Below are 25,323 nucleotides of genomic sequence, written 5' to 3' on the forward strand. Positions count from 1 at the left end.
GCCAGCACTAGTACTGGTTCAAGCAGCCACACACAGACACATGTGCATGCACTTAAGTGCAATAATCTTGGATGTGATGTTAAAACCCATTTCACATCACCTCACCTAAACAATTGCAAGTCAGAGACATACTATAGATACCTGCTACATCTATCATGAATATGACAAACAGAATAATACCAGAATAATACGACACGGAAATGAATGGGAGCAACATTACTGTTTTCTGAATTTGCATAAATGCTAAAGTTTGTTTAGTTTCAAATTTTTTTTCAGATGCATTTGATGTGCCAGATCTACAAAGTCAACAGAACTTGTACAGGTCGGTAAACATGTTGAATGCTAAAGTATACATTGAACAAGAGAAAATAGTTGTAATCTTTTTGATGAGGTTTCTGGATTCCTTGCAGATATGTGTTGTACAACATTAATTTTAATCTGAAGAAGAAGTAGGTTAGTTGTAGTCAGAGAGGGAGCAGGTTTGATGTGATCCGTAACTTTTTCATCATGTCCCTTGATACAGGCTCCACTGTTTCTTACTTTGCATGTAATTACCTTCAACCAGATATAGTGTAAATGTCCTTCGAATCATAGTTCACAATAAATCAATTATTTAAGAACTGACTGCAATATTTGTAGCGCTAATGGAGGTATAAATGTGAAAAGTGATGTGCATGCTGTATATGGACATGGGAACAATGATAATTTAATCATTAACACAAATAACTGTAGACAACAATATGAAATGAGTGACATCGCTTGGCTTAATAATGCAATACAAGCCCTGTCCTCTCTATTATTAATCAATCAGGAAATAGTAGTCTGCTAGTGGACATGGGCAAATCTTATGGTGTATTTTGTCAAGTAAGGAAAGAAGGGATACACTCAGCAATTTACTTCATCTGTAGGATGATACAATGGTGAGTATGTGTGTATTTGGAAGTGATGCAGGAAGAAAATTAATCATTATTTTTTATTGCCCAATGGTGAACCAAAAAAAGTATAATAGTAATTTTTTTGTGGGTTAAAAATTAATGTCTGTCCTGTATTGATTCACTCATTGCATCTCTGTTGTGGATCTTGTTGGTTTCAGACAGTACTCGGCGCAGGGCCTGGAGCACACGACATCCTACAAGTATGTTCACACCACCAAGTACGGCAAATACTCCTTCATCTCCGTGGACGCATGTCCAGATCCAGGCCCTCGCAGGCCATTCAACTTCTTTGGTCAGCTGAATGACGTAAGTCTAAAGAAGAGTGAGTATAAGTATGGTTTTACGCTGCTTTTAGCATTGCCTATAGATATTGCAGGAATATTGATAAAAGCAGTGTAAAACCATACTAACTAACTCAATTAAAAAGAATTCTTTGACTTCAAGGAACTGCTTGCATCAGCAAAATTTTTGCTTTTTTTTATATGATTAGACCTAAGTACATGCAGCCACATGCACACACATGTGCAGGCACATCATTATATATGAGTGCAATAATCTCGAACACGACATTAAACCCCATTTCACCTCACCTCAAGTCAGTGCAGAGTCTTATGGCTTTGGCCCCCTTGTACAAAACAACCTCAAGTTGCAGTTACAAGAACGGAGTCTAATTGCTCTCACAGTTGCTCCTTTATTTTAGAAGTAAATGACAAGTGGGAGTTTATTGTACGATAAAACACTGCAGGGAGAATAAACCATAAGGGGCACTGCATGAGTCGATTATTTCTTATATGATACATCAACATTATGCACAGCCTCTTTATTGATATTAATAATTTGTACAATTTTTAAAAATATTTACCTGTTTTTAAATAATGATGACTCCCTGAATACAATCTCCCCTCGGCAATGTCAGGCAAGTCCATTTTATGAAAGGGGGCTTATGTTTGGTATTTCCCAGATATTCTCATAATTTTTAGTATCTGAACCTTTTATCCAATACTGATTGTCATATCTCTCCCACTGTTGGGTGCTATTGTTCAGCCATTGCGTTTAATTACGTCTCCGAGCTGCATATATGGGGAACAACCCACTTGACACTTCCCTCTCAAAAATAACATCGTCTAATTTACGATTTCATCAAATGCGAACGCATGTTCAAATCTCCAGAAATGATGTCATGAGAACAATGTTTATCGTGAAGTAAACCATGCTTCATCCCTCTTTGTTCTTTGCAATTTATCTCGTAGCTGTCTTTTAAATCCTGATAAAGAACTGTCATGAGTCCTTTCTATGTCTAAGTGACCATATACTTGAGTTCCATGAAGAGCAGCGGACCGGTAAAGATCCGGGGTAGAATAGGTCTTCAGCAACCCATGCTTACCATAAAAGGCGACTATGCTTGTCGTACAAGGCGTCTAACGGGATCGGGTGGTCAGACTCGCTGACTTGGTTGATGCATGTCATCGATCCCAATCACGTGGATCAATGCTCATGATGTCAATCACTGGATTGTCTGGTCCAGGCTCGATTATTTACAGGCTGCCGTCATATAGCTGGAATATTGCTGAGAGCGGCGTTAAACAACAAACAAATAAAAACAAAATCCATGAAGAGCATATCTGTAGATAGTAAACAGTTTGTCACTTATCTGTAGATAGTAAACAGTTTGTCATTTATCTGTAGATAGTAAACAGTTTGTCACTTATCTGTAAATAGTAAACAGTTTGTCACTTATCTGTAGATAGTAAACAGTTTGTCACTTATCTGTAGATAGTAAACAGTTTGTTACTTTGCACACCAACGCACAGCCCAGCTGCCTGTGTAACTCAGTACTTTCACCTTGCTGACACTATTGTATAATGTGAATTGTTTGGAGTATATTATGGGGATTTAGACTGCATGTGAACCACATGACGACCCCCCATTGTGCCAGAGCATTCAGCTGTGCAATAATTTCAGGATCGTGTGACAGAGCTTCAGAGACATACAGATGAAACGAAAGACAGTAATCAGACTGTGTGGTTTGGTCACTACCCCACCTCCCTCATAGTGCAGGATCCACCAGGTGTCAAGCACATCATGAGGTAAGAACAACAGTCAGTCAGTGGTACACCACAGTGTTAGTGCAGTGTAAGGTGGAATCACCACAGTGTTAGTGCAGTGTAAGATGAATCACCACAGTATTAGTGCAGTGTAGGATGGAATCAGCACAGTATTAGTGTAGTGTAAGATGAATCAGCACAGTATTAGTGCAGTGTAGGATGGAATCACCACAGTATTAGTGCAGTGTAAGATGAATCAGCACAGTATTAGTGTAGTGTCAGGTGGAATCAACTCAGTGTTAGTGCAGTGTCAGGTGGAATCACCACAGTATTAGTGCAGTGTAGGATGGAATCAGCACATTGTTAGTGCAGTGTAAGGTGCAATCAGCACATTGTTAGTGCAGTGTAAGGTGGAATCACCACAGTCTTAGGGCAGTGTAAGGTGGAATCACCACAGTCTTAGTGCAGTGTAAGGTGGAATCAGCACATTGTTAGTGCAGTGCAAGGTGGAATCAGCACATTGTTAGTGCAGTGTAAGGTGGAATCACCACAGTCTTAGTGCAGTGTAAGGTGGAATCAGCACATTGTTAGTGCAGTGTAAGGTGGAATCAGCACAGTCTTAGTGCAGTGTAAGGTGGAATAAGCACATTGTTAGTGCAGTGTAAGGTGGAATCAGCACAGTGTTAGTGCAGTGTAAGATGGAATCACCACAGTCTTAGTGCAGTGTAAGGTGGAATCAGCACATTGTTAGTGCAGTGTAAGGTGGAATCAGCACATTGTTAGTGCAGTGTAAGATGGAATCACCACAGTCTTAGTGCAGTGTAAGGTGGAATCAGCACATTGTTAGTGCAGTGTAAGATGGAGCTGCTCACAGTGTTAGTGCAGTGTAAGATGGAATCACCACAGTGTTAGTGCAGTGTAAGATGGAATCACCACAGTGTTAGTGCAGTGTAAGATGGAGCTGCTCACAGTGTTAATGGACTAACTGCAGCATCAGATGAATGACCACAGTGAGAGTTATATTCCACTGTTTCTATTATGTTTTGGGTGTCATTGTATACTCAGACAGACATAGGTAGCCCAGTGGTGTTGTTGTCATAATTAGCTGTTTACTGTTGAATCTCAATAGTAAACAGTTTGTCACTTATCTGTAGATAGTAAACAGTTTGTCACTTATCTGTAGATAGTAAACAGTTTGTCACTTATCTGTAGATAGTAAATGATCAGGGGTGCAAATCTGAGAATCTCTCTGATTATGAATCTTGAACGCGACGTTAAGCCCCATTTCTCCTCACCTTTAAATTTGAGGTTGAATCCCAGAATCGCCCTGAATATATTTCTGTAAGTTTGCCAGCACCATATCAGTGGTAATGAGTTTCACCATAGTGGTAACCATTTAAGACCAGCATTACTTTCGGCTTTCATCCCACATCAAGATGACATGCCGTGATATGAATGGGATAGAGTTCAAAGCAGCATTAAACCAAACTCTCTCAGTGGTTTCAACCATGATGTTTCTCCAACATGGGAATAACCATGACGATTCATGGACATCAGTCTGATTCCCCCATCCATGTATATCGACTTTGTTGTGCACAGGCGAGGGATTGTCTACCTTTGTGGCCACCTGCACACCCTGAACGGCCTGATGCCGAACATGTACACTCGACACAAGACCGGCATGCTGGAGTTGGAACTGGGAGATTGGAAGGACAACAGGATGTAAGTATTGAACGCAGGATGAAATCAGGATTTTGACAATAGAAATTCTAAAAATTAACTCTAAAAATCACAGGTATGAATCTTAAACCAAAAACGCATACAGCATTATTTTTATTTACTGTGTTTACAGATTCCACCTAACCAAAAATTGATGAATGTGGAATAACATAAATAAATTAGAACTTAAAGGAAAACAACTTGTTTCAGTAATGAAATATGACTTGGTTTTGGTCCCATATTTGTTTGAAGCTGTCAATATAGGGAAGATGAAAAATACAGGATACATTTCTGTTGGTAGAACAAATGTTTTCTGCATGCATTTGTTTGGTTTAATATGATTTAAACCTTGACACTTAATATGAAAGCCACATCTGAACACTCAAACATAGAAGTTCAATAAGAGCTTGCAAACAACTTCCTCATTACACAATATGGAGCACATTTCAATCATCATGCAGTATGTTTTCATCACCTGTAATTAAAAGAAATGTGTTTTACACTCTTAAACATTTATCAGCCTACAATTCAGTGATCCAGACCGAAACCTTAAAACTTTGACACTGATACTAATAGGGCTGGGACGGGTAACTCGGGTATCCGGGTCGGGTGTGTACTGAATAGGACCCGGGTATCCACAGGACTACCCGGACCCGTGGTTAGTCCCGTGATATATTGTTTAATGACAAAAATGTCTGGAACTCTATGGTTACACTACAAGTCACTAACTATGCATCCATTCCTTCTGATTTTTCGTATGGTTTAATAAAGTTATAACTTAATTCAACTTCAGTGTATGAATGACCAGATTGTTTAATACATGTATCTAAATACGTTTTGCCAGGACTATGCTAAAAATGTTCCCAGTCTGACATTTTGAGACATATCCTGAGACCTACAGTTGGTACCGGGTAGGGTCGGGTAATATGGGGGTGGGTACCTGGGTAGTAAATTTGGACTCGCCCCAGCCCTAGATACTAAGGAAGAACATCCTAATATATTAATGGCAGAGGTCAACAGAAAATGGCTGTCAGTTGTTCACTGTGGAAATGCCTGAATGCTGGTGTTACTTTATCAGGGCTTATTTCACTTGCACCAAGTGCATGTTGACATGAAAACAAAGTTGCATGAAACAAAACCAGGTTGCAGTCTGGTCCCATGACCTTATCAAGTTGAAATATAGGCCGGTCTGCTGCCAGTGTCACATAAATTAATGACACATTGTTGTAAAATGTAATAGGCACATAACCGTAAAGGACCAAGTTGCATCAAACAAAACCAGGTTGCGGTCTGGTCCCATGACCTTATAAAGTTGAAACATAGGCCGGTCATTGTTAAAGAATGTAATAGGCACCAAACCTTAAAGGACCCAGAGTTTGATGACATTACGCCTAAGAAAGCATGACAAATTACACATAACACAGGGATTCTTGATGTGGTATGGTGAAAAAAACTTTACGGGTATTGGGTGTGTTCAAAGGTCAATTGTGTGGACAAATAAGGGTCAGTCAGACACAAATTTAATATTTTTGACATGCATTTAGTGCATGTAGACATAAATATTAGGTTGCATTTTTCTCAGCTAGGTTGTACTTGTGCATGTATTATACAGCTAAATTGAGCCCTGTTTATGCACAGGGGTTTTGTATTTGTGTGTGCTTGTCGTGCAGATTCCGTATCCTGGTGTTTGATCACGACATCATGTCCTTCCTTGATGCCAGCCTGGGAGAGTGGCCGCTTGTCATCATCACCAACCCCAAGGATGCCCTGTTCCAGGCCGAGTCTCACGAACCTCTGTACAGACAGAGGGGGTCAACACATATCAGGTATCTGAGAACAGATGAGAAAAAGGCACTTTTTATGTTCTTCAAAAGCTTCCCTGAATATGTTGCCATGTATTTTACAAAAGGGCGTCAAGTCCCGTTAATCTGACATTGTTGGTTGCATATGATTATGTCAGATTAACGAGTATGTCGGATAAACAAAATGAAGTAGTATCAACGTTCGTGATCGAAAATCGGACAACTACATGATGGATAACGATACAAACACGTAATAAAAATATAAATGAAATATTCATATTGTTATGTTACATTGTTAATGGAATATGTTTTCTAATCATGCAACTTCTTAAGCTCAACACAAAACAACTGTTACGGACTGTATGACTTATTCAAAATACTTTTAAAAGCATAGTCTGGAATGGAAGTCGCAAGTTTGAAACTGGTACTGCAAAGCTAAGAGAGCTGCTTTCTAGTGGCTAACGTTTACTTCCTGTTAGTTATTTCATTGGTCGGTCATCGTTGGTGAAAGGTTGTTCTGACGTGACCACCTGTAATGGGATGTCCTCGGCGATAGCAAGAACATGTATCTGATTTTAATGATATTGAGGTAATCTAAGTATGTGATTAATCCTGTTTTCTTTATTTAAAGCATTAATTGTTTATTGTTAAGCAAGTTTATCTCTGCATTGTTATATGCAGCAACCAGCCGACTCGTCTTGCATCATAACACAGGCTGTGTACTTGCGGGCAGATGACCACAGAGTATGGTGATCACTGTGTCGGATTAACAAGACTGATTCGTTGCAAATTAGCTGTGTCGGAGACGGAGTGCGAGACTGTCGGATTAACGGGTCTTAATAGCACTGATTTAATCGGTTCCCATCATTAGTGTCGGATAAAGCTGATTGTCGGATTAACGAGTGTCGAATTAACGAGACTCGACTGTATATTGTCTTTGTTCTGTCCTTTCAGAAATCCAGACTTCTAATAAAGACAAGTCATTGGTGACATGGTTTGTGTTTATTTCAGGATCCTCATATTCCACACAGTGACGATAGACTCAGTGTCAGTGTATATAGACAACCGTTTCCTTGGCAATGCTCATCATGTTGAAGGTCCCCTGTATGTCTTTCAATGGAACCCCCTGTCCTACAGCACAGCCATCCACAGTATTAGAGTCACAGTAGAGGTGAGGGCCATCTTACGACTAGGCTTAAGTGATGCACTATAAGCTATTAACGTAAGGCTTAAAAAAAAGGATTGGTTCTCAGGCAATGGCTTTTGAAAATATAGTGCGGGCAGGCGTTTTTTTTTGTTTTTTTTGGTAGTTCAAGCTAGTATGTAACCAAAGTTGGTTTATAATAATTTCTTTGAAATCATTATTGTTCCTTAGTATTGTAGCATTTCACTGCCAGGGTCGTGTAATCGAGGTGCGGAATATTTACAGATTTTTTATTTTTTTAAAATGGAAATAAAAACAAAACGTGCAGCGGACTTTATGATGATGCGGAAGGTGCCTGAGAAGCATGACTATTATTTTTTTAGCCTTAGGCTTTATTAGCTCACGTGACTAAAAGTCAGATCCACAAATGTTGTAAGTGTACTAAATAGGACCAGGTGAGCAATATTCTTGTCCTTTTTGACTTTCTCAAAACTGGGCAATTTTAAGTTTGGGCAGGTCATGGAAACATGTTTATTTTAACAAGCCTAATACTTCATTCCTAGGATATCGAGGGCAAAAAGAAGAATGTTCAACAGCCATTCTCACTGGACGGCAGCCGGCCAGACTTCCTCTTTGCACCTCGTATTCTCCTCATGATGAACATCTCCTCTGTGGTAAGTCTTGAGGATATCTTACGGCTTTTGTCGTTACAGTAAGGGAGAAAGGTTTTGTGATGCTATTGGAAAATTCCCAAGAGGAGACACACACATCGGCTTCATACGTTGCATGAAATGCACAGGTCACAAATCAGGGAACGTAACTTACGCCGTGCAGAGAAGGTGGATGGATCGCATGAGTGAGTCACATCTTCCTGAGGCAAGTGAGTTAACTGTCTGTAAAAGTCCAGTTTCCTACCTTGCCGAACTAAGCTGGTATTGCTGGGCTCAATCATAGCGCCACCAGTGGCTATTACGAGTTATATTCCTTCTATGTCCCTCCTATTAACCAATCAGATACCACCTCTCATATCACTTGCATTTGCTTCAAATAAAATGGCATCACCCACTGTAGAAGATCTGATCAATAATCAAGATCTATTTTGTAATAAAACAGGTCTTACTTTGTGAAGTATATCAAATCACATGAGCACCTTGATTAAAAACATGAAAAGATTTGGAAAAATTCTGTTGACGCTAAGTTGTCGGTACACATGCTTTGTAAAGTCTGCAATCGGACAAAATCTGCATGGCAGTTTACGAACCAGATGTTGATTTTGTTTCGCGATTTTGTTGGACTATGCATAGACTCGTTAGTCCAGCCAAAATATAACTCCATAAATGCATCCTAATTCAGCAAGGGTGGAAACTGGATTTTTATAGTCAGTTAACCCCTTGCCTCAGGAAGATGAGTGAGTCATAGATTATGAAAATGAGGGTTGTTTTCTATGGCACATGACTTTGTTTCTAATAAGCCTCTGTTGGATGAGACGGTAATGTAGATGGAGGATTATGTCATCAATTATTGTGACAGGTGGCAGAAAATTATCTTCATTCATTAACTAACCATGATAATGTGGAGTATATTCCCCAATGTAAGGAAACATCAGTCCAACAGTTTTATTTAAATGTGATGAAAGCCTAACACATGTTGATGTTCCAGGGCAAGGTGATATACGCTGCTATGGTGTTTGTATACATACTATTCTTAGGCTTCCTGCGGCAGTGCTCAAACATAAGGAACTTCTTTTTTGAAGGTGAGAAAACAGTTATGTTAAATATGTTAAAAGTTGTGGAATGTTATTATCTTATATTTCATGATTATCCCATCTTAAGGATCCATCAGAATGAGGTATGGGTGTCCAGTCGTCTTATGCCCCACCAACTGAGTTGTGTCCCTTGACTGTGCTAGGATCTGCCAGAATCCAAGATAATGATGCTTGGTCTGTCAGCACCATACCTGTGCATGTGGGTTTCACAAAAATCACTTTTGGCTTTCCTCCCCCAATAGCTGACATTAATATCTTTGGATAAAGTGACATACCGTCCAAGCTGCATTAACCCCAGCTTATTAAATATGTTTTATTATAAAGACCACCCCAGTGTTATAGTATTTAGTTTATGTTTTCAGACATAAAAGACCCTGAAAATACTGATACAAGGAGCACACTTCTTGTACAGTCACAAAAGAATGTGAGGGGGCACGGGTGGCCCAGTCGTCTAAGGGGCCGCGATTCGCACAGCAGAGTTGCGTCCCTTGGGCATGCCAGAAACCTATGATTGTGGGTTCAAATCACTCACTCACTCACTCACTCACTCACTCACTCACTCACTCACTCACTCACTCACTCACTCACTCACTCACTCACTCACTCACTCACTCACTCACTCACTCACTAAAGAGTGTGACAAGTTGAATCCACACACAGTCATCTACATGATAATTTAACACAAACAGTTTATGATAGAGAGATAGAAATTCGCTGTGCACAGTTTTTCTCTAACACCTTACACATCAACCAGTGTTGGTTCTTTGCTCAAGGGGGGCACGGGTGTCCCAGTCGTCTAAGGCGCCGCGATTCGCTGTGCAGAGTTGTGTCCCTTGGTCACACCAGAAACCTATGATTGTGGGTTCAAATCCTGGTTCACCCCGATTATGTTTCTAGGTTTGTCAGCACCATACCCGTGTTCGTGGGTTTCACCGAAGTGGTAAATGTCTGAGACCTGCATCACTTCGGGGCTTTCCTCCCACATTAAGCTGACACGCCGTGATATAACTGAAATACTGTTAAAAGCGGCGTTAAACACAACTCACTCACTCTGTTTAGTGTGGAGGGAGCATTACAGGTGACCAGTGCTCTGTGGTGCTTCAGCAGCTTATATTATGACGCTTAGTTCAATAACATCGTTCCCATGCTTTTAGAATTCACCAAAATTGGTCAGTGTCTTTGACCTGCTCTGGGGCTGTGGAGCAAGCCTGTGGTTATAGCGTTGGCTTGTCACGCCAAAGACCCGGGTTCGATTCCCCACATGGGTACAATGTGTGAAGCCCATATTCCAGTGTCCCTGTGCCAAGATATTGCTGGAATATTGCTAAAAGCGGCGTACATAGAGAATCTCACCTGAGTGTCTTTTGATATCAAATATATCAACACGAGTTGATAAAAGTTGGAAAACTTGATATATTGATATATTTGTTGAGTGTTGATATATTTGATATCAAAAGACACGAGGGTGAGATTTTATTTATCATCCAACATCATTCTTCCAACTTTTACAGTTTGTAGACAGTAATAAGCAGTGTCTTAAATGTAAAAAGTACTGCTAACAGCTTCAGTAGCAGAGCCATTAGTGATGTCATTTGATTGTGACGTCACTGTAACCAATGACGTCATAATGGCCTCTAAAGCATTGTGATGCAATTTCATTGCAGCGATATCTACAGCGTAGATATCGCTTGGGTGAGATCAAGCGATGTATGGGAGCCAGTTTTGGATGATAAAAACATCCTCACTCACCTTGACCCGCCCCACTTTGTGCTACCCTTGTTCAGTGAGCTGCACACACTGATGTTGGTGAGATGCTGTTGAAAACAGTGTTAAGCGGTACCCACCTTCACTGTGGAGATTTCCACTGTCATCATGTTGCTGCAGGTAAACAACCATGTGCTCATCATAGTGTGTTGTACTTACAGGGGAGTCTCTGCTGGAGTATTATGTGAACCGGTGGCTGTGGAAGTTATGGCTGACAGCAAGAACTAACAGCATTTACTATCCTGTACTTGGTGCTATTCTGTATGTAACATTTGGTAAGTTGAAACTTGACACAGGTATGTGTCTTATATTGTCTCTGAAAGTAGAGTTGTCTCTATAGCAGGTATTGGAGTTGGGGATGTTACGATGGTGCTTGGTGATCAAACATCCTTGTTTTTTTCCCACTTTTCCCGTGTGATACCATCAGTTCTTTAGTGGCCTTTGTTTACAATTCCTTCTGGATGTAACACTTAATATTTGTAAGATGTAAGATGTGATGTTGCCATGGTTAAAGGTTCCTGGTTTGTAGGGATGGTGTTTGACCTAAGTAAGATGTGATGTTACAGGTCCCTGGTTTTGGGGAATGGTATTTGACCGTTGTAAGATGTGATGTTACAGGTCTCTGGTTTGTGGGGATGGTATTTGACCTAAGTAAGATGTGATGTTACAGGTCCCTGGTTTTGGGGAATGGTATTTGACCTATGTAAGATGTGATGTTACAGGTCCCTGGTTTGTGGGAATGGTATTTGACCTATGTAAGATGTGATGTTACAGGTCCCTGGTTTGTGGGGATGGTATTTGACCTATGTAAGATGTGATATTACAGGTCCCTGGTTTGTGGGGATGGTATTTGACCTATGTAAGATGTGATGTTACAGGTCCCTGGTTTGTGGGAATGGTATTTGACCTATGTAAGATGTGATGTTACAGGTCCCTGGTTTCGAGGAATGGTATTTGACCTATGTAAGATGTGATGTTACAGGTCCCTGGTTTGTGGGAATGGTATTTGACCTATGTAAGATGTGATGTTACAGGTCCCTGGTTTGTGGGAATGGTATTTGACCTATGTAAGATGTGATGTTACAGGTCCCTGGTTTCGAGGAATGGTATTTGACCTATGTAAGATGTGATGTTACAGGTCCCTGGTTTGTGGGGATGATATTTGACCTATGTAAGATGTGATGTTACAGGTCCCTGGTTTGTGGGAATGGTATTTGACCTATGTAAGATGTGATGTTGCAGGTCCCTGGTTTGTGGGGATGGTATTTGACCTTTGTTAGATGTGATGTTAAAGGTCCCTGGTTTCGAGGAATGGTATTTGACCTATGTAAGATGTGATGTTACAGGTCCCTGGTTTGTGGGGATGGTATTTGACCTATGTAAGATGTGATGTTGCAGGTCCCTGGTTTGTGGGGATGGTATTTGACCTTTGTTAGATGTGATGTTACAGGTCTCTGGTTTGTGGGGATGGTATTTGACCTATGTAAGATGTGATGTTACAGGTCCCTGGTTTGTGGGGATGGTATTTGACCTATGTAAGATGTGATGTTACAGGTCCCTGGTTTGTGGGGAATGGTATTTGACCGTTGTAAGATGTGATGTTGCCATGGTTAAAGGTTCCTGGTTTGTAGGGATGGTGTTTGACCTAAGTAAGATGTGATGTTACAGGTCCCTGGTTTTGGGGAATGGTATTTGACCTATGTAAGATGTGATGTTACAGGTCCCTGGTTTGTGGGGATGGTATTTGACCTATGTAAGATGTGATGTTACAGGTCCCTGGTTTGTGGGAATGGTATTTGACCGTTGTAAGATGTGATGTTGCAGGTCCCTGGTTTGTGGGGATGGTATTTGACCTATGTAAGATGTGATGTTACAGGTCCCTGGTTTGTGGGAATGGTATTTGACCTTTGTAAGATGTGATGTTGCAGGTCCCTGGTTTGTGGGGATGGTATTTGACCTTTGTTAGATGTGATGTTACAGGTCTCTGGTTTGTGGGAATGGTATTTGACCGTTGTAAGATGTGATGTTACAGGTCCCTGGTTTGTGGGAATGGTATTTGACCTATGTAAGATGTGATGTTGCAGGTCCCTGGTTTGTGGGGATGGTATTTGACCTATGTAAGATGTGATGTTACAGGTCCCTGGTTTGTGGGAATGGTATTTGACCGTTGTAAGATGTGATGTTGCAGGTCCCTGGTTTGTGGGGATGGTATTTGACCTTTGTTAGATGTGATGTTACAGGTCTCTGGTTTGTGGGGATGGTATTTGACCTATGTAAGATGTGATGTTACAGGTCCCTGGTTTGTGGGGATGGTATTTAACCTATGTAAGATGTGATGTTACAGGTCCCTGGTTTGTGGGGATGGTATTTGACCTATGTAAGATGTGATGTTACAGGTCCCTGGTTTGTGGGAATGGTATTTGACCGTTGTAAGATGTGATGTTACAGTTCCCTGGTTTGTGGGGATGATATTTGACCTATGTAAGATGTGATGTTGCAGGTCCCTGGTTTGTGGGGATGGTATTTGACCTATGTAAGATGTAATGTTACAGTTCACGGGTTTGTGGGGATGGTATTTGACCTATGTAAGATGTGATGTTACAGGTCCCTGGTTTGTGGGGATGGTATTTGACCTATGTAAGATGTAATGTTACAGTTCACGGGTTTGTGGGGATGGTATTTGACCTATGTAAGATGTGATGTTACAGGTCCCTGGTTTGGGGGGATGGTATTTGACCTATGTAAGATGTGATGTTGCAGGTCCCTGGTTTGTGGGGATGGTATTTGACCTATGTAAGATGTGATGTTGCAGGTCCCTGGTTTGTGGGGATGGTATTTAACCTATGTAAGATGTGATGTTACAGGTCCCTGGTTTATGGGGATGGTATTTGACCTGTGTAAGATGTGATGTTACAGGTCCCTGGTTTGTGGGGATGGTATTTGACCTGTGTAAGATGTGATGTTACAGGTCCCTGGTTTGTGGGGATGGTATTTGACCTATGTAAGATGTGATGTTGCAGGTCCCTGGTTTGTGGGGATGGTATTTAACCTATGTAAGATGTGATGTTACAGGTCCCTGGTTTATGGGGATGGTATTTGACCTATGTAAGATGTGATGTAACAGGTCCCTGGTTTGTGGGGATGGTATTTGACCTGTGTAAGATGTGATGTTGCAGGTCCCTGGTTTGTGGGGATGGTATTTGACCTATGTAAGATGTGATGTTGCAGGTCCCTGGTTTGTGGGGATGGTATTTAACCTATGTAAGATGTGATGTTACAGGTCCCTGGTTTGTGGGAATGGTATTTGACCTATGTAAGATGTGATGTTACAGGTCCCTGGTTTGTGGGGATGGTATTTAACCTATGTTAGATGTGATGTTACAGGTCCCTGGTTTGTGGGGATGGTATTTGACCTATGTAAGATGTGATGTTAAAGGTCTCTGGTTTGTGGGAATGGTATTTAACCTATGTAAGATGTGATGTTACAGGTCCCTGGTTTGTGGGGATGGTATTTGACCTATGTAAGATGTGATGTTACAGGTTCCTGGTTTGTGGGGATGGTATTTGACCTATGTAAGATGTGATGTTGCAGGTCCCTGGTTTGTGGGGATGGTATTTGACCTATGTAAGATGTGATGTTGCAGGTCCCTGGTTTGGGGGATGGTATTTGACCTTTGTAAGATGTGATGTTACAGGTCCCTGGTTTGTGGGGATGATATTTGACCTATGTAAGATGTGATGTTGCAGGTCCCTGGTTTGTGGGGATGGTATTTGACCTATGTAAGATGTGATGTTGCAGGTCCCTGGTTTGTGGGGATGGTATTTAACCTATGTAAGATGTGATGTTACAGGTCCCTGGTTTGTGGGAATGGTATTTGACCTATGTAAGATGTGATGTTACAGGTCCCTGGTTTGTGGGGATGGTATTTAACCTATGTTAGATGTGATGTTACAGGTCCCTGGTTTGTGGGGATGGTATTTGACCTATGTAAGATGTGATGTTAAAGGTCTCTGGTTTGTGGGGATGGTATTTAACCTATGTAAGATGTGATGTTACAGGTCCCTGGTTTGTGGGGATGGTATTTGACCTATGTAAGATGTGATGTTACAGGTTCCTGGTTTGTGGGGATGGTATTTGACCTATGTAAGATGTGATGTTGCAGGTCCCTGGTTTGTGGGGATGGTATTTGACCTATGTAAGATGTGATGTTGCAGGTCCCTGGTTTGGGGGATGGTATTTGACCTTTGTAAGATGTGATGTTACAGGTCCCTGGTTTGTGGGAATGGTATTTGACCGTTGTAAGATGTGATGTTACAGTTCCCTGGTTTGTGGGGATGATATTTGACCTATGTAAGATGTGATGTTGCAGGTCCCTGGTTTGTGGGGATGGTATTTGACCTATGTAAGATGTAATGTTACAGTTCACGGGTTTGTGGGGATGGTATTTGACCTATGTAAGATGTGATGTTACAGGTCCCTGGTTTGTGGGGATGGTATTTGACCTATGTAAGATGTAATGTTACAGTTCACGGGTTTGTGGGGATGGTATTTGACCTATGTAAGATGTGATGTTACAGGTCCCTGGTTTGTGGGGATGGTATTTGACCTATGTAAGATGTAATGTTACAGTTCACGGGTTTGTGGGGATGGTATTTGACCTATGTAAGATGTGATGTTACAGGTCCCTGGTTTGTGGGGATGGTATTTGACCTATGTAAGATGTAATGTTACAGTTCACGGGTTTGTGGGGATGGTATTTGACCTATGTAAGATGTGATGTTACAGGTCCCTGGTTTGGGGGGATGGTATTTGACCTATGTAAGATGTGATGTTGCAGGTCCCTGGTTTGTGGGGATGGTATTTGACCTATGTAAGATGTGATGTTGCAGGTCCCTGGTTTGTGGGGATGGTATTTAACCTATGTAAGATGTGATGTTACAGGTCCCTGGTTTATGGGGATGGTATTTGACCTGTGTAAGATGTGATGTTACAGGTCCCTGGTTTGTGGGGATGGTATTTGACCTGTGTAAGATGTGATGTTACAGGTCCCTGGTTTGTGGGGATGGTATTTGACCTATGTAAGATGTGATGTTGCAGGTCCCTGGTTTGTGGGGATGGTATTTAACCTATGTAAGATGTGATGTTACAGGTCCCTGGTTTATGGGGATGGTATTTGACCTATGTAAGATGTGATGTAACAGGTCCCTGGTTTGGGGGGATGGTATTTGACCTGTGTAAGATGTGATGTTGCAGGTCCCTGGTTTGTGGGGATGGTATTTGACCTATGTAAGATGTGATGTTGCAGGTCCCTGGTTTGTGGGGATGGTATTTAACCTATGTAAGATGTGATGTTACAGGTCCCTGGTTTGTGGGAATGGTATTTGACCTATGTAAGATGTGATGTTACAGGTCCCTGGTTTGTGGGGATGGTATTTAACCTATGTTAGATGTGATGTTACAGGTCCCTGGTTTGTGGGGATGGTATTTGACCTATGTAAGATGTGATGTTAAAGGTCTCTGGTTTGTGGGGATGGTATTTAACCTATGTAAGATGTGATGTTACAGGTCCCTGGTTTGTGGGGATGGTATTTGACCTATGTAAGATGTGATGTTACAGGTTCCTGGTTTGTGGGGATGGTATTTGACCTATGTAAGATGTGATGTTGCAGGTCCCTGGTTTGTGGGGATGGTATTTGACCTATGTAAGATGTGATGTTGCAGGTCCCTGGTTTGGGGGATGGTATTTGACCTTTGTAAGATGTGATGTTACAGGTCCCTGGTTTGTGGGGATGATATTTGACCTATGTAAGATGTGATGTTGCAGGTCCCTGGTTTGTGGGGATGGTATTTGACCTATGTAAGATGTGATGTTGCAGGTCCCTGGTTTGTGGGGATGGTATTTAACCTATGTAAGATGTGATGTTACAGGTCCCTGGTTTGTGGGAATGGTATTTGACCTATGTAAGATGTGATGTTACAGGTCCCTGGTTTGTGGGGATGGTATTTAACCTATGTTAGATGTGATGTTACAGGTCCCTGGTTTGTGGGGATGGTATTTGACCTATGTAAGATGTGATGTTAAAGGTCTCTGGTTTGTGGGGATGGTATTTAACCTATGTAAGATGTGATGTTACAGGTCCCTGGTTTGTGGGGATGGTATTTGACCTATGTAAGATGTGATGTTACAGGTTCCTGGTTTGTGGGGATGGTATTTGACCTATGTAAGATGTGATGTTGCAGGTCCCTGGTTTGTGGGGATGGTATTTGACCTATGTAAGATGTGATGTTGCAGGTCCCTGGTTTGGGGGATGGTATTTGACCTTTGTAAGATGTGATGTTACAGGTCCCTGGTTTGTGGGGATGATATTTGACCTATGTAAGATGTGATGTTGCAGGTCCCTGGTTTGTGGGGATGGTATTTGACCTGTGTAAGATGTGATGTTACAGGTCCCTGGTTTGTGGGGATGGTATTTGACCTATGTAAGATGTGATGTTACAGGTCCCTGGTTTGTGGGGATGGTATTTGACCTGTGTAAGATGTGATGTTGCAGGTCCCTGGTTTGTGGGGATGGTATTTGACCTATGTAAGATGTGATGTTACAGGTCCCTGGTTTGTGGGGATGTTATTTGACCGTTGTAAGATGTGATGTTACAGGTCCCTGGTTTGTGGGGATGGTATTTGACCGTTGTAAGATGTGATGTTGCAGGTCCCTGGTTTGTGGGGATGGTATTTGACCGATGTAAGATGTGATGTTGCAGGTCCCTGGTTTGTGGGGATGATATTTGACCTATGTAAGATGTGATGTTACAGGTCCCTGGTTTGTGGGGATGGTATTTGACCTATGTAAGATGTGATGTTACAGGTCCCTGGTTTGTGGGGATGGTATTTGACCTGTGTAAGATGTGATGTTGCAGGTCCCTGGTTTGTGGGGATGGTATTTGACCGTTGTAAGATGTGATGTTGCAGGTCCCTGGTTTGTGGGGATGGTATTTGACCGTTGTAAGATGTGATGTTGCAGGTCCCTGGTTTGTGGGGATGGTATTTGACCTATGTAAGATGTGATGTTACAGGTCCCTGGTTTGTGGGGATGGTATTTGACCGTTGTAAGATGTGATGTTACAGGTCCCTGGTTTGTGGGGATGGTATTTGACCGTTGTAAGATGTGATGTTACAGGTCCCTGGTTTGTGGGGATGGTATTTGACCGTTGTAAGATGTGATGTTACAGGTCCCTGGTTTGTGGGAGACTTCCTGGAGAACCACACCGGCTTGCTGTTTGTGTGGGGGATGTATGTACATGGCACGTTCATCCCGGGGAGCCACACATACTTCTATGGTATTTTCCATGTGAGTTCATACAATCCATATGAAAATATGATGGCAGAAATGATTTTACTAGACCTGGGCTACACACTAGTGGCTAAAGTTGCATACTGGATATACAATGATATTGGAAAGATATTCATTATCATTGTGAAGGTTTTTTTTGTTTTTTTTGTTTATTATTTAATGCCTCACTCAGCAATATTCCAGCTATATGATGGCAGTCTGTAAATAACCAAGTCTGGACCAGACAATCCAGTGATCTACATCATGAGCATAAATCTGTGTAATTGGGATACGATGACATGCATCAGACAAGGTCAGCGAGTCTGACAACCCGATCCCTTTAGCCACCTCTTACGACAAGCATAGTCGCTTCTTGCGACATGCATAGTCGCTTCTTACGACAAGCATAGTCGCTTCTAACGACACCCATAGTCGCTTCTAACGACAAGCATAGTCGCTTCTTATGACCCATGATGAAGTAAAGACATTAATGACCATTACAATAACGATAATGAATCCTTCCTTTTGCAGGTGATAACTTTCCATGTCCCCCTCCTCCTGCATCTCAGCCACTCGCTGGATCTTCTCTACTTGGCAAGTGGAAACCTACAGGAGGTCAAAGTCCGCCGAATAACACCATTCCAACGAATCACCCAGACATATCTTCCATTCGCTATTATGTTCCTCTTGCAACTATTCATAACCGCCACAGAGTTCCCGCGGGCATACGGGACCAAGGCTATAACCCTAGGGCCTGTACGGACAGGGTCTTTGTTCCTAATGTCCTACCTACAGTATTCCTTGTTTCACGTACCCCTTCAGCGAGTACAGGGCATTAACTACAGCTGATTATGACTGTTTTAGGGTTTTATTTATGTCCATAGTAAAGACATTGAGTGACAGGACTTGTAGTTTTACATTTGTGCACTGGTTATCCCTTTGTTTTATACATGAAATTATGGAAGATGTTTTTAATTGTTCATGGTAGTGTTGTTGCAATTCACTGGTACACTGGTGCATCGACGGCATACTTTGGATGATACGATATCCGATGCATTAAATCAACAGAATAGTTGACTTGACTCAGTGTCGTGTCGATGGATATTAGTCAATTGTCTTTCTTTGTCAATCAACAAGACGACTGACGTTAAGCCCACCAAAAATGTCCAATTTGGAACTTGTGGAAAGCATTTTTAATTGGTATGGAAATAATATCAGACTTGTTCAATGGCTAATAACTAGCCTTTTTTCTTTTTTGCACAAGCAGGTTTTCGATTTCAGAAATGTTCAAGTACATATATGATATATATATGTATGTATGACTGAAGTGAGTGATAAAGGACGATTTATCTATTTCCCCCAACTTAATTTATTACATGTCTTCATATATAATAGACCTCATTTAAATCAATTTAAAACGTGTATTGGAATATGTTAACATAAAAAAAAATAAAAGATTGCATTGATCTTGAAAATATCCCATTTGTTTGGGATTTTCTTTCATATTCTGTTTCACGCAGAATATTTCTTACATATACATGTGTCCTTGTCAGAGGCCTATGTTTGAAATATGATGACAAACAGTCTCATTAAAATCCTATCTTTTACTCTGATGCCATGCCTCTCTGTGTCAAGATCTGAGGACACTTCCATATAAGGTTGCGGCAGGTGAACGTTTGAGTCAGCCAATCAGTGTCAAGGCCTCCAGATTCTTCTGTATCTTGAAAACAAATGTAATCTAGGAAATCTGTTACGATAAAATAATGCTGCGCTATTATATTGTTGTGGATATTTAATGTATCCTGTTGTTTGTAAGGCAGTGGCATGTACTCCCAAAAGGGCCTACTATAGAGGGTATAGTTGTGTTGTGTGGCAGTTCTCCTTATCTAGGTCCATATCGAGGCGGGAGAGAAATGAAGCCAAATTGTTTTAAAAAGCTGATATTTGATTTACTTAAGCACCCATGTATCCTTCATTTGGATTGGGCTGACAAAGTTTGCTCTGGGTTTAACTGTGTATGTGACCTCAGATCTTGACACAGACAAATATGTGAGTGAGTGAGTATTGTTTTACGCCGCTTTTAGCAATATTCCAGCAATATCACGGCGGGGGACACCAGAAATGGGCTTCACATATTGTACCCAAGTTGGGAATCGAACCCGGGTCTTCGGCGTGACAAGCGAACGCTTTAACCACCAGGCTACCCGACCGCCCCTATGTGAGTTGAGTGAGATGACATCACTATAAAATACCTTTGAAAGCTGAAGATGATGTAAATGTGCTTAGAGTAAGCCCCAGAACATTGTTGGTTTAGGGGAAAAATGTGATCTACACATTAATAATGCACAGGAAACACGAATAACTGGCAAGTAGGAGAGAGGAACCCATTTAACTTAATATGTTGACATCCTGGGCAAACACAATTCTAAATACAAGTTACTGTATTTGACATATTATGTGCCCAGGGCGCTCTCAAAATTAGAATTAGGGGGCTCTTATTAGAATATTATTTTGGTGAAAAAGACAGAGTTGAAAGATAAATTTCGTGGTTTATGCTGACATCCTGAAATTTTTATATACGACTGATATATTTTCCCAGAATTTAGTTGCCCATAATTAAGGGTGCATATAACACATGAGTGTGTATTATACCCAAATAAATAAGTATTGTGTACATCGATCGATCGGAAGGGGGGCTAATTGGGATTGTTCACTAGCCAATATATTAGCAAATATCGCCGTGGGCACTTATTAGAGCAGGGTGCTTATTACATCGAATACGGTAGTTTCAATATATATTCACTATGTTATTCTTTGGTTTTGTGTGACACAATTTGTGTGAGGCGGTTGGTTCAGTGGCACAAAATGAATGCTTCTACTGTTTTAAGTATTACCACAGTACCGTGTTTATATGGTTACTTCTGAGAATGCAATGTTCTCATTGAGACAATTACACTTTTACAGTGGCCGCAGACTACTAATCAAAAGAAGTCATGGCATGACAGATTACCTATAATAATATGAATGTGAATGCATTGATTGAACCTTAACTTCTTTTGAGAAGTATACAATAGATCCAGTCATATTATATTTTAAGAGTTCATAGGTCCTTTTTGCAGTTATGTTTTTTTTCTCTTTTGCGATCAAAGACCTTGGTATTATTGTATTCTGAACGTGACTTTGTCTCCAGTGGGACAAATCCATGAACATACACATGGAGAAGTGTCATCTTCATCTCTTTGTCTTTATTCAAACTGACGAAAGCTGTCTCCATGTACCTACTGTTTACAACACGAGTGAACACTTCTGTTTTTACACTCACCCTGGAATAAATTGTTATGATGACAAATTGGTAAACATAAAACAGTCTGACCGGTGAAAATTTTGAATGCAAAGCTCAGTTTCAAATAGAACTGTGTATTGGTTGCAGTGAATGTGCCATGATTGAACGTTGCCATGATTAGACGAACTGTAGGTTGCATGAGCAGCCCTAGCAAATACATGTATAACATCCTAAATGTTGAACGGGATCGGTATCAAACTATATAATCTTGCCAGGGGGAAGGTCCTGGTTTGGACAATTCCTACCATGTTACGGTGGGAAGAATAGAACATATAGATACATTTAGTTTTGAAATTCGACGAGAGGTCGATCACGACCGCGAAACTGACGTTCATAAGTGTTTGAACGACATATTTTGACGTTCATACGTTTTTCACAAGATTGTATTCTTGAAATGACATAAACACTGACAGACTATTTCCACATTCTCAAGCGTGAATATATACGGAAGCTTTGTTTTTGAACCTTATATCTTGAATTAGGTGTTTTTGCATACATTAGGATAAGTCTGAGAGTATGACTGCATGCCCATTCAAGAATATCACCATTACAACCCATCCATGTGAACAAAACAAGGAAATGCACATCCAAACTAAGGACGATGTGTTTATTGTGTCGGCCATTGTGCTGTCATTGTGACTGACTTACTGAGGTAGTTCTTAAGAGACCTTTTTCATGTAATGAGGGTCAAACATTGGGCCAAATGAGGGCATGCTCCGACATTCATACAGTTTGGCCCTCACTCTATGCAAGTTCATACTCCAATGAACTCACACTAAGTGAAAGAAACAAGATTATTAGCAAACAGGTTTGATTGGTTAATAGAAAGTAAGTCCAACCTGACTTGTCTTGGTAATTGAGACTGCTAAATACTGAGTGTTTGGAAGTGTACCATAACTGGACACAATGCAATACCACCGATCGTCTTTTGATACAGAGCAAATAATAAACAGGAATAACAAACTATTGAGGTGATAATTGTTCAGTTGATGAAAGCCATGCTGGTCAGCTGGGCTGCTCTCTTGGCTGGTCTGAGTGAGCCATGCTGCTGTCTTGGCTGGTCTGAGTGAGCCATGCTGCAGTCTTGGCTGGTCTGAGTGAGCCATGCTGCAGTCTTGGCTGGTCTGAGTGAGCCATGCTGCTGTCTTGGCTGGTCTGAGTGAGCCATGCTGCAGTCTTGGCTGGTCTGAGTGAGCCATGCTGCTCTCTTGGCTGGTCTGAGTGAGCCATGCTGCAGTCTTGGCTGGTCTGAGTGAGCCATGCTGCTGTCTTGGCTGGTCTGAGTGAGCCATGCTGCTCTCTTGGCTGGTCTGAGTGAGCCATGCTGCAGTCTTGGCTGGTCTGAGTGAGCCATGCTGCAGTCTTGGCTGGTCTGAGTGAGCCATGCTGCTCTCTTGGCTGGTCTGAGTGAGCCATGCTGCTCTCTTGGCTGGTCTGAGTGAGCCATGCTGCTGTCTTGGCTGGTCTGAGTGAGCCATGCTGCAGTCTTGGCTGGTCTGAGTGAGCCATGCTGCAGTCTTGGCTGGTCTGAGTGAGCCATGCTGCAGTCTTGGCTGGTCTGAGTGAGCCATGCTGCTCTCTTGGCTGGTCTGAGTGAGCCATGCTGCAGTCTTGGCTGGTCTGAGTGAGCCATGCTGCTCTCTTGGCTGGTCTGAGTGAGCCATGCTGCTGTCTTGGCTGGTCTGAGTGAGCCATGCTGCTGTCTTGGCTGGTCTGAGTGAGCCATGCTGCAGTCTTGGCTGGTCTGAGTGAGCCATGCTGCAGTCTTGGCTGGTCTGAGTGAGCCATGCTGCTCTCTTGGCTGGTCTGAGTGAGCCATGCTGCTCTCTTGGCTGGTCTGAGTGAGCCATGCTGCAGTCTTGGCTGGTCTGAGTGAGCCATGCTGCAGTCTTGGCTGGTCTGAGTGAGCCATGCTGCTCTCTTGGCTGGTCTGAGTGAGCCATGCTGCTCTCTTGGCTAGTCTGAGTGAGCCATGCTGCTCTCTTGGCTGGTCTGAGTGAGCCATGCTGCTCTCTTGGCTGGTCTGAGTGAGCCATGCTGCTCTCTTGGCTGGTCTGAGTGAGCCATGCTGCTCTCTTGGCTGGTCTGAGTGAGCCATGCTGCTCTCTTGGCTGGTCTGAGTGAGCCATGCTGCAGTCTTGGCTGGTCTGAGTGAGCCATGCTGCTCTCTTGGCTGGTCTGAGTGAGCCATGCTGCTCTCTTGGCTGGTCTGAGTGAGCCATGCTGCTCTCTTGGCTGGTCTGAGTGAGCCATGCTGCTCTCTTGGCTGGTCTGAGTGAGCCATGCTGCTCTCTTGGCTGGTCTGAGTGAGCCATGCTGCTCTCTTGGCTGGTCTGAGTGAGCCATGCTGCTCTCTTGGCTGGTCTGAGTGAGCCATGCTGATCAGCTGGGCTGCTGTCTTGGCTGGTCTGAGTGAGCCGTGCTGGTCACCTGTGCTGCTGTCTGGCTGATCCGAGTAAGCCATGCCCATTGCTGACTCATGATGTTTTTACAAATAGGGGGCCGGGCATTAAACCAACTTGACTCATCCGGATAACATAGGAAATGAGCTAGTGCTTTAAGATGGGCCTGTACCCAGATCACTACAGTAAAGGAAAAATGCATTTTTGGGACCTCCTATAGACCTAAGGCCAGACTTAGAATAAATGATAGGGCCCAGACATCTAAGGCGCCGCGATTCGCTGTGCAGAGTTGTGTCCCTTGGGCAGGCCAGAAACCTATGATTGTGGGTTCGAATCCCGGTTCGCCCCGATTATGTTTCTAGGTTTGTCAGCACCATACCCGTTCTCTTGGGTTTCAGCGAAGTGGTAAACATCCGAAACCTGCATCACTTCGGGCTTTCCTCCCACATTAAGCTGACACGCCGCGTTATAACTGGAATACTTTTAAAAGTGGCGTTAAACCCAACTCACTCACTCACAAGAATAAATGCAGTGAAATAGATTCTGGCATTACGACATGGATATCATTTAGTTCTGGATGTGAAGTTTTATTATTTTCATTACTTGTTGATATTTCTTCCTACATGGTGAATAGTGTGCTCATTTTGGAATTATGTTCTTTTTATCCTTTTTATTCAAAATTGTTTTGACATACTTGTTGCAATTTCTACTTTGATATTCTGGTCTATGAAAATGATTAGTCTTCAATTTATGAATAATAGGTTAAGGGAAAATCAATACTGTGCTATAATCTATAAGTTGCATGCTGTGTTTTTTGTTGTATTTTGAATTCTTTTTATTATGACCATATCCTCACTTTCCTATAGTTAGCTGACTCACAGTGTAATTAAAAACCTGTTCAAAGTTATCTTAAACCCAGGTGGCAGCAGCAGTCATTATAGAATGTGAAATATAGGATTCAATCTTTTGGTTTTCTTATTCTAGATGTATTAAATTACTGGAAAGAAGTTTTTCAAATGTTGTGCCTCTGAAATGGTTGAGTACACCGCAAGTGTGCACTTTTTTAAAGTTTAAC

The 25,323-nt window shown here is 41.8% G+C and overlaps 2 protein-coding genes across 2 annotated transcripts in view; one reads left to right on the top strand and one right to left on the bottom strand.

Moving 5' to 3' along the window:
- LOC124144773 (transmembrane protein 62-like) overlaps positions 1 to 23,830 on the top strand; it is a 30,763-nt gene extending 6,933 nt beyond the window's left edge. The window contains exons 4-14 of the mRNA XM_046514326.2: positions 277 to 322; positions 1,094 to 1,241; positions 2,898 to 3,022; positions 4,580 to 4,702; positions 6,370 to 6,525; positions 7,513 to 7,672; positions 8,209 to 8,319; positions 9,305 to 9,398; positions 11,336 to 11,449; positions 18,403 to 18,521; positions 19,035 to 23,830. Coding sequence (XP_046370282.2) covers positions 277 to 322; positions 1,094 to 1,241; positions 2,898 to 3,022; positions 4,580 to 4,702; positions 6,370 to 6,525; positions 7,513 to 7,672; positions 8,209 to 8,319; positions 9,305 to 9,398; positions 11,336 to 11,449; positions 18,403 to 18,521; positions 19,035 to 19,352 — 1,514 coding nt within the window. The 3' untranslated portion in view covers positions 19,353 to 23,830. The remainder of the gene's footprint in view (positions 1 to 276; positions 323 to 1,093; positions 1,242 to 2,897; positions 3,023 to 4,579; positions 4,703 to 6,369; positions 6,526 to 7,512; positions 7,673 to 8,208; positions 8,320 to 9,304; positions 9,399 to 11,335; positions 11,450 to 18,402; positions 18,522 to 19,034) is intronic.
- On the bottom strand, positions 22,829 to 24,310 carry LOC125384360. Its single transcript, XM_048403384.1, has one exon. The coding sequence runs from the start codon at positions 24,308 to 24,310 to the stop codon at positions 22,829 to 22,831; it is 1,482 nt and encodes a 493-aa protein (XP_048259341.1).
- Between the last annotated feature and the right edge of the window lie 1,013 nt (positions 24,311 to 25,323).

Source organism: Haliotis rufescens, unplaced genomic scaffold (assembly GCF_023055435.1).
Source record: "Haliotis rufescens isolate VD_foot unplaced genomic scaffold, xgHalRufe1.0.p SCAF_3, whole genome shotgun sequence".
In the NCBI taxonomy this organism is placed as follows: Eukaryota; Metazoa; Mollusca; class Gastropoda; order Lepetellida; family Haliotidae; genus Haliotis; species Haliotis rufescens.

Excerpts from the sequence above, each read along its gene's own strand:
- LOC125384360 (XM_048403384.1), bottom strand. The coding sequence starts at position 24,310 with ATGGCTTACTCGGATCAGCCAGACAGCAGCACAGGTGACCAGCACGGC.